This window comes from Gobio gobio (genome assembly GCF_949357685.1).
Source record: "Gobio gobio genome assembly, chromosome: 20".
Taxonomy (NCBI): Eukaryota; Metazoa; Chordata; class Actinopteri; order Cypriniformes; family Gobionidae; genus Gobio; species Gobio gobio.
This window is the reverse complement of record NC_137113.1, coordinates 32,785,345-32,798,874: the sequence shown is the minus strand read 5'-3', so window position 1 is coordinate 32,798,874 and position 13,530 is coordinate 32,785,345. Positions and strand designations below refer to the sequence as shown.

Genomic DNA, 13,530 nt, shown 5'->3' with positions numbered 1-13,530 from the left:
AAGATTGCTGCCATTTACTGGAAAACAAACACTTTTGCTAGTTCTCAATGAATAGTTTGTGCATGAATGTTAGATGCACTCTTGCTCTTTGTTTTTAGGCTGTAATGTGGCATAGGTGCAATTTTTGTACAGTTTTACTATCATCAGCCTTTAAAAAATAAAAAATAATAATAATATCATGAACATAATGACGGGGTAGAATGGACTGGACATCATATAAAACAACAACAATAAAAATAAAACATCAATTCATTACAAAAATAAAACAGTGCGAGTGTTTCCACAACTTAGACTGAAAACGTGTAGTGCTAAACCTTGATACAAGGGGCACCAAGTAAAATCTTGCCTAGGGCAGCAAATTGGTCAGGGCCGGCCCTGCATGTGTCTCAGCTGTCACAGGTTTCTCCTTTTAAAAAAACAACAACAAAGTGCAACATGTCTGTTCTGTTATCTGCAGGTCACACCAGAAATAATTTGAAGCAGACTACACTGAGATATTATGAGTGAAAACGGCTGTGAGAACCGTGAGAGGGTGCTGACGATGGACACGATGAACCCGAACATTAAACGCGTGGAATATGCTGTTCGGGGTCCCATAGTCCAGAGAGCACTTCAGATCGAAAGAGAACTCAAGATGGTGAGTGTCAGTTAATCTACTCTTAAAAATTATTGAAATGTTATAATGTTATACCTGATCACAAACAAGCATACTTTCTTACGGTCAGAAACAGCCATGCAACAATCAGATCATAAATGTATGTTTAAAAAATACTACGCAATGCACACCATACAGCCTACTGTTTATTTTTCAAATGGTATTGAACTAATGGCATATAGCCACAAGCGATTCAGTAGCATTGACCTCATTATTGCAGGTTTAGTTCAGAGATTGTAGTTATCATAACAAAAATATGAATTATCTAAATCAACTTTGGATTACTGTTAACACTAATCATGTCCGATAACATCCCGAAAGAATAAAATGCAGCCTGGACATTTGAAAGAAATAAATAAATTTCCTACTGATGACTATTGAGAAATAAGATTTATAGTCACTAAATGAAACTCTAGCCTAATTATTTTTAGATTGTTAGACATTATGGTGCCTTAAAAGTGTGTGAAGTTGTTGAATGACAAGGCAGAGGCATTATCTTCTTCTGGTTCATTCTTCGCACTGGAAATAGAAGGTTGAGTGCTGCCAATTAATTTTCTTTATTATTCCACACTATATGCTCTGTTGTATATTGCATCTCTGTATATTTTAGCAAATGTAGTAGCTCATTTATATTCCAAAGAGATTTGGAGAAAGCTATCCATTGGCATTTGCGTTCATCTCAATGGCACATGATTTACTGTTGCAGGACCCCACCATAGTACAATATACAATTTGAAATCTGCCATCTTGGCTTGGGGCACTTAGGGTGCTTTCACACTAGCAGTTTTGGTGCGCACCCGGGTTCGATTGACGTCAGAGTTCGGTACGTTTGGATGATGTGAACACGGTCTTCCGAACTCGGGTGCGCACCCGCGAACCGTACCAGAGTCCGCTTAAAAATATGGCGTTCCGATGGGTTCTTTAATATGACTTTGCAACATGCACTCGTCTCAATGAACGTCTCGTCTGCGTCTGCCGAACGTGACGTCTGCGTCTGCCGAGCGTTTCGCCAGCGTCTGCCGAACGTGACGTCTGCGTTTGCCGGGTTTCCAGTATATTCCACACAATTCATTCTTTATTATTTTTTCCCCGCTGATCTTCAATTATGTTTTATTAGCAATTAAGTGATTTTACCTTGCTTGTGTAGCTATAGCTTTTTTATTCCAAATACCAAATTTTAAAAACAGTTGCACCTCCAAATCCCTCCCTATGCCTTATTCCTCAAACTTTGGAGAAAAGAGTCTGCAAATTGAATACATGTAAATGTAAAAGAGAAAGACAGTTCATTATTATTATTTAGCATATAATTTAGCAGAGAATTAACATTTTATAGCCAGGGATACTCTTTCAATTCTGCCTTGGTTTTTATCACACTTAACATAGGCTATTCATGTGCTAGAAGAGAAAATCGATCAGTGCACGTATAGCTACTGCTTGAACTGAGACTATAGGCTACACAGTAAAGTCACAAAACAGTGAGTCTATTTATTGATTGGGTTTCTTAAAATGTAAAAAAAAAAAAAAAAAAAAAAAATTGTAAGCTCTGTTTCATACTACTGTTTTTGCGAAAGGTCCGTTGTCATTTGTGGACACTAAACATTGCAGATGTTTAGTACCTGCAGGAAAATTACAATTGTACAATTCATTTCTTATTCCTGCTTTTAACATTTATTTCACACTGGTTTTAGTTTTCTTTTTATAAATCATTACTATACATGAATAAACAATTAAATGAAAAGATATAGAAACGTTAATTTTTAGGCATTAAAAATATGCTAAATGATTTATTAATCACCTATACTAAAAATCTATTTTAAGGCATTTAAGACCTGCACAGGGTGATATCAGTGTTTATGGAAACATTCTAAACCATAAAATGACTGTAAAAAAGGACTTAACTTTATATTAATACTAATGCAACTTTATAGTTTATACAACTTATACAACTTAGACTGATAACATGTAGTGCTCAACCTTGATACACGGGGCACCAAGTCAAATTTTGGCTAGGGCAGCAAATTGGTCAGGGCCATGGGAGCCAGGACTGTTTGCATGATAAAAAGTCTGATTATAATAGTAAAACCTTCGTAACTGCAATTGAACAATAAGCTAAATAAATGAACTGTTCAATAACTAATAGGCCTATGTAAAGCTGAACATTAGGAATAAAAATATGCTGATAACTAAACAATATAGCATTCTAGAAACGAAACACTGCATTATGATTATGAATTATGCTGCTGTTTAAATAAATCAAATGAAATAAAGAAATAGGCCTAAAGAAATAATCGACGAACTACAGTAAAATAGCGAGGCATATAGGACATAAACTGTTTTGTGTTAATAATAGTTATTGCAGGCTATTATCTCGGAAATCAGACATTCTATTCTATTCTATTCTATTCTATTCTATTCTATTCTATTCTATTCTTTATTTACCAGTAAATGCGATCCTGATCGAGTTGGCGATCACTGTTGTCCAACTAGTGTTGTAGTAGGCTACATTAAAATTATACATGATAAAAACACAATAACAACCCCAAATATATATATATATATATAGGCCTATAAAGGCTATCAAAAACGTTTCTCCACGTATTATCTTTGTGGGATTAAACAAGAATTCACACACGCATTTACACACTCAAATAAAATCACAGACGCAGACGTCACGGTATAAGACAGACGCAAATGTCACGTTCATTGAGAGGAATGAGTGAAGTGAAAGTAAATTGTACATTCGCTGACACACTGCACTGAGCCGTGTTGAGTAGCGTGTTATACTACGTGTTAGCGAAAAAATTTAATTATAACTTCACTGCTACACGTGAATGACGCGTAACGTCTGAGTGGACACTTCACTGCCACACGTGATTTGCGTGACGTCTGCGTGACGTCTACGTCACGTCTACGCCTCGTCTGCGTCTTAAATTGAATGGAATAAATAGCAGAATAAAAAAAAAAGTTAAGACGTTGAGTGAGACGTTCGTTGAGACGAGTGCATGTTGCAAAGTCATATTAAAGAACCCATCGGAACGCCATATAAAAAGGGTGGTCTGGGGTACGGTTCATGTGAACTCCGGTACGGTTCGCTGCTGATGTGAACGCAATCGTACTAAATCGCGGAAGTGAACCGCTATTAATGACGTATGATTTGATAAAAATGTGTGTTTGTGTGCGTTTCACTCATTTTCCTGACGATCGTGACTGACATATACTGCAAGCAGAGAGCTGTAAACCTCATTTCTGCTCGTCTTCAGCATTCTTTAGAGCATTGCAGTACATTTGCGGCATATAGACGCAAGTGCCATTACGTACTGAAGCTTTAGAAACAAAACCAATGGTTAAAAAACAAAATTATAAAAGTGAGGTGAGCAACGCTATGCATTTTGCCGCCTTCAAGCTCGCTGTCGTTACTAAGCAACCGGGTAAACAGCTGCTGCTTTAATGACGCAAACGCACCCCGGTTCGGATCCAAATAATATAATATGAACAGTCCAGCGGGGGCAGGGGGAGGGAGGGGGGGAGGAAGGGGGGGGGGGGGGGTAATCGAACTCGGGTTCGGTCCAGGCAATCGAACCAAGTGTGAAAGCACCCATAGTTGTGCCTAATGAACCTAAATGTACTAATCACTATAGAGCCACAGAAAAATGACCTTATAACAACAGTGCCTGAATATCATGGTACTAGCATAGTCTAAAAACATGGTATTTTTGTTGTAGTTGTAGATGTCAAAATATGTATACTGTGTACAGTGTTGGGATAGTTGTTGTTGCAGCACGGACTGTAATCAGTGTGACACCAATCATCTTGTGTTGTCTTGCATCTGATAGTACAGACCGGGTTTGTTGTGTTCAATAAAGTTAAGTGTACGCAACTATATTGGCATTAACTGTCCATTCTATTGACAATAGAGGATAGAATGAAACATAGTGACAGCGGTGCTTTGTGGAAAGTAAAAACACATAGATTAGCAGACACAACGGAAGACACTGGCTGAGTATGGTAGAGAGAGCAGAGAGCTCACGTGCAGCGCGGATGGAGAATGCACTGGGACTGAGACCGCCACAAGCCCTTTGCCTAGACTCAAGTAATCTGGCGAAATCATAAAATTCGAAATCATAAAGTGAATGAGACCGAAAGTTGAAAGATACCGTTTTTTTTGTCAGAAATCAGGGCTCTGATGAGAACATTGGCAAATATGTGACGGACTTAAGATATACTAGAAACAAGAAACTGTACCGATTAGAATTCATGGTTGTAGATGAGGGGTCCGCAGTGCCAGTACTGGGCAGCAGGGCAGTACAAGCCATGAATCTAGTGAAAGTCCAGTATGAAAACATCATGGCTGTGGATAGCATTGTCACCAAAGAGACTGGGAAAGATGAAATGTGGAACATGGATAATATCAGAGAAGACTATACTGATTTGTTCCAGGGAGACGGATGTCTGGAGGGTGCATATAAGATATAAGCAGACCCCACAGTAACTCCAGTGAAACTGCCAAAGAGAAGGGTCCCTGTGGCGATGATGTCACCACTGAAAGCAGAGCTCTAACCTGAGTGACCCTGGATGAGGAATCGCGTTACATGACCACATTTGCCACACCGTATGGCAAATATACATGGCTGAGGATGCCAATGGGCATCAGCCCTGCACCAGAGGTGTTTCAAAGAAAACTAAGCCGAGCTCTGGAAGGATTGCGAGGTATATATGCCATAGCTGATGACATCCTCATCACAGGAGAGGGTGAGACATAGAATTAGCAAACCAAGACCATGACGACAAACTGAGAGCACTGTTGACTAGATGTAGAGAAAAGAACATCAAACTGAATGCAGAGAAATTTCAACTGAGGAAAAGCGAGGTTCCATACATCGGACATTTACTTACCGCAGATGGGCTCAGAATGGATCCTGAAAAGGCACGAGCGGTCAGAGACATGCCACGTCCAACAGATGTCAAGGGTGTCCAAAGGCTCCTGGGAATGGTAAACTATCTCTGGAAATTCTGTGACCACCTGTCAGATGGCTGTGAGATACTGAGGCAGGCTACTCATAAAGACAGTATCTGGGAATGGTCAGATGCGCATGAGCAAGCATTCACACGGCTCAAAGACACCATCATCAAAGCCCCAATTCTCAAATATTACAACCCAGATGAACCACTGACACTCCAGTGTGACACGTCGGAGACTGGATTAGGGGCCGCTTTACTTCAAGAGGGGGCACAGTCGCTTATGGAAGTCGGGCATTGACTCAGACAGAGAGGGGTTATGCCCAGATTGAGAAAGAATGTTTGGCCATCGTCTTCGGTATGGAAAAATTCCATCGGTATACATACGGGTGCAAAGTAACTGTACACTCTGACCATAAGCCACTGGAAAACATAGTAAGAAAACCCCTGCTGAACACCCCAAAACGCCTGCAAAGAATGTTACTTCGACTTCAGGGATACGACTTTGAAGTCATTTATATCCCAGGGAAGGACATGTTGCTAGCTGACACACTAAGCCGCTTATACTTACCTGAACATGCATCAGAGAGTTCAGGAGAAATGGAGATTGAAAGCATAAACATGGTCCAGCATGCACATATAGCGGAAGAAAGACTCCAAGGCATCAGAGAGGAAACAAGTAAAGACAGAAAATTGCAGACACTTATCAGATTCATCCAAGAAGGTTGGCCAATGATCAAAAAAGACTTGCCACATGACACTGGGCCTCATTCAAGAAACCTTCGTAAACATATGAGCAAATTCTGAGTAATTTGCGCGTAAAATGGACATTTACGAAAACTCTCCTCCAGATTCACAAACGCTTCTTATACTATGGATTCGGTAGTACAACGTGTGTATATTAATGAATTCCAAAAATTCGTAAATAGGACGCGCGTACACGCTCATTCATCATTTGCATAATCCCCGCCCATGAGTTACAACTGCAAATGACGTGTGCAGGAACGCTGTGGAATCTTCTGGACTTCTTTCTCAGGTTTGGCTCCAGTATTTTGCATAAATGCTAAAGAGACTAATTGGCCATATGCCTAGCAATAAATATTAAATTATCCTATGTCCATCACAACATTTTAGCCAGCTAAAAATTACTGGTGCTCTTCTGAAAAAGGCCAGCTGGTGGCGCTGAAAGTGCTTTGCAAGGGCAGCGTTTTTCCATCTGAGATACTTTGATTGCTATGAATATGATACTAGTAACACATTACTACCATGGATATTCTGTATCTCATTTTGAAGAATATTACTGAAAATAAAAAATTCAATAAAAAGCAGTATTAACTTCTCCATTATTGTTGTTCAATCGGTGTACAAGTGGGATGATTGGTCGGTGTAGTTTTTGTCCCGCCCCTCCTCCACTGTGATTGGACGGCTGGGTAAAAAGTGACAGTGATGAGCGCTGCCTATTACCCAACGTTGAATAGGGAAAAAAAAAAAGAAAAAGACGGGGCAAATCAACTCTTGAAATATTATTATGGTACATAGTGCATCAAAATGCAATGTCGTCAGTTTGCCTAAATTAGAACACAGAACGTTCAAATGTTTTACGCACCATTTACACGTGGTAGGGAGCAGGTCTACATTTCTTTCGTACCAACTAACATTTTGAAAATACAAACATTTTCGTGAATCCGAAAATTTATGTCAGAGCTGCTTTACGAACGATTTACACACAAATTCGTTCTGCTCGTGTTTCATGAATGCCCATTGCACATTACCACTCTTTTCAGGAGGAACTGACTGCGCAGAATGGAATTGTCTTCAGGGGGGAGAGAGTTGTAATCCCAGATGCACTCAGATGTGACATTGTTCAGCGCATTCACTCCTCACATTTGGGCATAGAGGGATGCCTAAGAAGGGCAAGAGAATGTGTTTATTGGTTGGGGATGAATGATCAGATAAAGACATTCATAGAGAAATGTGACATCTGCAGATCTATGGATGTGTAACAGCAGAAGGAGACCCTGTGGTCTCATGAACTACCAAGTAACCCATGGTCTAAGGTGGGGACAGATATATTCACTTTAGACAACAGAAACTATCTGATCACCGTTGATTACCTCTCTAATTTCTGGGAGCTGGACTACTTACCTGACACACGATCCACCACTGTCATCCATAAGCTGAAATCCCATTTCGCAAGACACGGTATTCCAGATGTTGTTATCTCGGATAACGGCCCACAATACGCATCAGAAGATTTCAAAAGGTTCAGCAGACAGTGGGAATTTAAACACAGGACATCCTCACCGGCCTACCCACAAAGCAACGGGATGGCAGAATCAGCAGTAAAGACTGCAAAACGGCTGTTGAAAAAAGCAAAAGCTGATGGGAAGGATCCATACCTTGCCATGCTTGATCAGAGAAACACACCATCGCAAGGGAGCAAAGCAAGCCCAGCACAGTGATTGTTCAGTAGGAGAACCAGAACTCTGATACCCATGCATGACAACCTGCTGAAACCAAAGGTAATTCACACTCGACAAGGACAGTTTGAAAACAAGAACTGTCAGGCTGCATATTATAAAAAACATGCAAAAGATCTAGATCCTGAACAGAGACAGTGTGACAGGCTCAAAACCAAAAGTAGACAGTCCTGTTTTTTATATTACAAAATCTGGAAGAAAAGTGATTAGACCTCACTACCTTTAAAGAGTATGTACAGTAACCCACTAATACTCGCCTCCATGCTCCGGGAAATTTAGTTGGTATATTTGTTCACCTGCCGTTACAGTTTATATTCATATGTGCCAACTGGAAGAAAGATAAACAGTAAAGACCACACAAAAATAAAGAAATTACTGTCAATATAAGATTTCTATAATAAAACAAAATGACAGCGCTGGTGACAGCTTCCGTAACCAATTGGCCAAAGCTTGTTGATGGGTGTACACTTGTTCTCGCTCTGGTTGATGTGCGCACAGAGGGTGGGGGTTGGGCAAAAATAAAATAAAAAACTGGGCAAAAACTAATACTAGGTTAATTAATGCAGTCATCAAAACAACCCCAGAAGACAAGTAAACAGGCATCAATAAAATAAGAACGAAGAAACTAATTACAAACAAAACGTCCTGAAGAGCCCAAGGATGATACTCAATTACAAATTTGAGCAGCCTTACATGACTTAGCTGGTAGACTTGGAACACATAGTTCTACTGTAAGTGTACAACCATCTGCACTGCTTGCTGCATCCTGACCTGGAGATGAGTCAACATCATGTCAGGAAAAGAGGGATGACTCTATGGATGTTGTATCACTACATGCAAATAATTCACTTTGTGGTAGTGAGGGGGATTTAGAAGGAGACGAGGAAGATGAATCCATGTCTGACTCTTCAGAAGGGGGCCTGCATTCTGATATCTTTTCACACATTTTAAGTGCGGCAAGGATCTTGGGCGAGCATTTCCTGTATGCAGCGTCCTGCGTCTATTCCAGTGGCTGAGGATTATTCCCAGATGCTGAGGAAAGCTTGGAATAACCCAAAAGCTGTAGGAGGTTTGTTAAGTTAAATTACGCCCCTGAGAGTGGTATGGGGAACATGCCTTCAGTGGAGTGAGCAATTGCATGCCTAACTACTTTTGGATCTGATAAGGTTATGGACAACCCTCGTTGTCCTGGTAAAGAATGTCAGAAGAGAGATTGTTTAATGTGCCAAGCGTATAACGCAGCTACCCGGGCAGCCACAACACAACACTATAGGACAACACTACAAATGCTTTGGCAATAGTTTTGGCTGCTTTAAGGAAAGTTGTCAATACAGAGCACCGTGATGTTATAAATCTGATTGACACAGCACTCATTACACACTCACAGCTTACCAGGGATATTGGAGCATATATGTCTTCACCCGATGACAGATATGGTTAACTCAAACATCTTTGCCCGAGACTATGAGGAAGGAACTGATTAATATGCCAGTTGTTCCAGGCCAGGTATTTCATATTGATTCCCAGTCTGTACTGGATACAGCTGATCAGGCAAGACGCAGAAGAGAATCAGTTCAGCAGACATTCGGTGGACCTTCCAGATATGGCCATAGAGCTGCTCAATCCTTTCAGCCCTCACACTTTCCTCGTTCGGAACCTTGGGGGTATGACCAAGGACGAACTAGGGGTATCAATCCCATGATAGAGGCAACAGACAGTTTCACCAAACTCCCCAAACTGACCAGTCGCACACTCCAGGCAGGGGAGGATCTTTTAAGAGGCGTACTTCCAGGGGTTTCAAATCCCAGGGAGGTTATGCATAGCGTTCTTGGAGTCGCCGAAGCATGCTCCCAACTAGTTGGGAGAAGGTAACATCAGATCCTTGGGTTCTAGATACCATCAGGACAGGATACAGGATACAGTTTCGGCGGCACCCTCCTTTTTCAAGGGTTCATATGACCACAGTCAGAGACCCAATCCAGGCACAAATTTGGCCAAAGAGATCACGGTTTTTATTACAAAAAAAAGCGATTGTACAGATAAACACCAGCAAACAGCTCACTGGGTTCTATTCAAAGTATTTCCTGGTACCAAAAAAAGATGGCGGACTTCGGCCCATTTTGGACTTATGGACCAAACTGAACAGATTCCTAAAAATATTGCCCTTCAAAATGCTGACTAAAGCACAAATTCTGGGGTCCATAGACCTGGGAGATTTCCACATACCCATATGTCAGGATCATCTGCTGTTTCTTCACTTTGTCTTTCAAAACCGAGTTTATCAGTTCAGGGTCCTACCATTTGGCCTGTCTCAGCAGCCCTCCATCCTCTTCAGTGAACAGGGTTGAAATTTCTATTATACCTGGCTAATTTGTGCTCCGTCTCGCAGTCAAGTCATGAGGGACACGAAATAGTACTTCAACATGTCCAGTGTCTCGGTCTCAAAGTGAATTGGGAAAAGATCAATCTAAATCCCAGACAACAGAGTGTTTGTGGGAATTTCACTCGATTCTCAACTGATGACTGCATCCCTATCACCCCAGAGGGTGGTTCAGTTGATCAACCTAACTCAGTCATTCCGGATGAACAAGACAATGAAGTTAATTCAATTTCAGCGATTGTTGGGTATGATTGCAGCGGCAGCAGCTGTGATCCTATTAGGGCTTCTCAGAGACCGTCCTCTGCAAAGCTGGTTGAACAGCTTCCAATTACATCCCAAAATACACAGACAGGTAAATATAAGGGTTACACGAAGGTGTGTCCAAATGTTGCACCCTTGGAACAAGATCTTTACTATCACAAGGGGTTCCGTTTGGCAACATCCCAGCAAGGCGGTCTGTGATAACGACATATGCCTCTCTAACGGGGTGGGGAGCAGTTTGGGAAGGCAGGTCTATCATGGGTCTCTGGGAATCTCCCTGAACCTTAAAGCACATCAATTTGCTGGAACTCAGAGCAGTGTATCTTTCTCTGAGGGCTTTTCTCCTGTTGTTGCAGAACAAACATGTTTTGGTGAGAACGAACAACATGTCTGCAGTGTACCACATCAATCATCAAGGGGGCACCAGATCAGCACGATGTCTCCAGGTGACAAAAGAGCTACTTTTTTGAGCATTTCAAAAACTCTCACCACTCAGAGCAGCATACACACCGGGGGTTGCAAACCCAGACCTGCTGTCTCGAACTGGACCTCCCCCGGGAGAGTGGCGTCTCCACCAAGAAGTCGTGAGATTCATATGGGGTCCGTTTGGTGTGGCAAAGATTGACCTGTTTGCGACTACCGAGACAACACATTGCGATCTATGGTATTCCCTGAACAGGCAGGGAGGTCCTTTGGGGATAGATGCACTCTATGACCTTCTCAATAATGGCCGGAAGAGTTGTTGTATGCTTTTCCTCCCATACCTCTAATTCCACTAGTGCTCAGCAGGGTAGCAGTGGGCCGTCACAAAGTGTTACTTGTGGCTCCGAGATAGCCGAAGAAACCTTGGTTTCCGGCCCTGGTACATTTGGTCCAAGATCACCCATTACCGTTACCGAAGAGAGTCGATCTCCTCTCCCAAGCGGAGGGCCAAATCTTGCACCTGAGACCAGAGAAGCTACAACTGTGGATATGGCCTTTGCTCAGTCCCTCTCTAAAGACTTAGATGAAGCTGTTTTGAGGACTATAAATAGTTCTAAGGCACCCTCTACATGGGTAACTACTCTTGTAAGTGCTGAATATTCTCAACATGGTGTCAAGACCAACAACTAGACTCTGCCAATTGCGACACCAGTCTGGTTCTTCGGTTTCTTCAATCATTGTTGGATTTGGAGAAATCTGTTACTACCATAAAGGTCTACATTGTGGCCATATCCTACTTTCACGTTTTAGTTGACGGTGTATGTATTGGCAAACACCCTTTTGTGGCTCAATTCCTTAGGGGGTCACCTTCTTGGGACCTTACCATTGTCTTGCACTCACTGGCCGAAGTACCTTTTGAACCTTTGGAACAGGCCGATCTCAAGTTCTTGACATGGAAGACAGTCTTCCTCCTGGCGATATGTTCAGCCAAGTGAGTTAGTGAATTACATTCTTTATCAGTCAGCGAAGACTGCTTGAGATGGAAGACAGAGAAAACTGGGTTTTTTCTCTGACCAAACCCGTCATTCCTGCCCAAGGTCCTTAAGCCTAGTACAATAAATCAGGTAATTGAGCTTGATGCTTTCTGTCCAGATCCCCTTTGTTCAGGTACAGGGTTGGATCATTTTTCTCTATGTCCTATTAGAGCATTGCACACAAACATTGAGCGCACTCATCCATTGCGTCAGTCACACACAATTATTCTTATGCTTTGACAAGAAGTGTGCAGGCAAACCTGTGTCTAAGCAACAATTGTCTCATTGGATAGTGGATACAATTTCACAAGCGTATTCCAACAAAAATCGACCTATCCCTGTTGATTTGGTTGCTCGTTCTACCAGGAGCATGGCTACTTTCTGGGTGGCACTCAGGGGGTAGCACTCTCAGACATCTGTGCTGCAGCTTCTTGGAGCTCTTCATGCACATTCACAAGATTTTATAGGATTAATGTAACAAACCCGAACTCTTTTGGGTCCACTGTTTTATTTGTGGCTAAATTGACAGGGGAGGAGATAGATGCTAGTCCCTCGTGACCCTTGTGGTATAAGTCATCCAAGGTAAGACCGTGGTGACGGTCTGAGTGAGGTCACAATAGATAGTAAGTTATGTCCATAACTATGGATCTATGAGACCGAATGATGACCGTCATCATCCCTTGTCACTCGGGACGAGCTGGGGCATTCCAGGCAAGAGGAAGTGGTTGGTTCACCTGGATGTTATATAGCCAACCCTACACAACACTATAAGAAAACACTACAAATGGCTGCCCTAATAATGCCCTATTTGAGGGTTTAGGGGGCGATTTCGGATTCAGCCTATGATTACAGCGGAGAATTCAAACAGCACGCGGCGCGCGCGCAAGAGAGGTTTCTGCGTGGCGAACACGTTTACGTTTTTTATAGACATATTTCATATACTCTTTCTAAATCCTGCCTACAAGCACTTGATTCTTTGAAAACTGAGCATCCTATAATTACCAGTATAATAGGAAAAGTGGACTCTTTAAAGAAACAAGATGTTAATATTGTTTTTTGTTGGATACCAGGCCATATGGGTTTGACTGGTAATGAACAAGCAGATAAAGCAGCAAAGGAAGCACTTCAGTTGGAAATGACAGAATCTAAAATACCAGCATCTGACGTTAAACCCATATTGAACCTGTACATTTACAAGAAATGGCAAATGGAATGGAACGAATGTGTAAATAACAAATTATATGAGGTAAATCCAGTTTTAAATCAGGGAGTTATTAGTTATTATTTTGAAAATAGATATGACCAGGTTGTATACGAGATGCCGAATTGGACTTTCAAGAC

The 13,530-nt window shown here is 41.6% G+C and overlaps 1 protein-coding gene across 5 annotated transcripts in view; it reads left to right on the top strand.

The window, feature by feature from the left end:
* The window catches only part of LOC307144178 (alanine aminotransferase 2-like), a 63,700-nt gene that overhangs the window by 14,295 nt on the left and 35,875 nt on the right, over positions 1–13,530 (top strand). For 3 of the 5 annotated variants that reach the window (XM_079846266.1, XM_079846264.1, XM_079846267.1), the window contains exon 2: positions 458–637. In XM_079846266.1, coding sequence (XP_079702392.1) covers positions 500–637 — 138 coding nt within the window. In that variant the 5' untranslated portion in view covers positions 458–499. Of the gene's footprint in view, positions 1–457; positions 638–11,088; positions 11,179–13,530 lie in introns of all 5 variants that reach the window. The other 2 variants (XM_079846265.1, XM_079846263.1) reach the window with 1 other exon arrangement.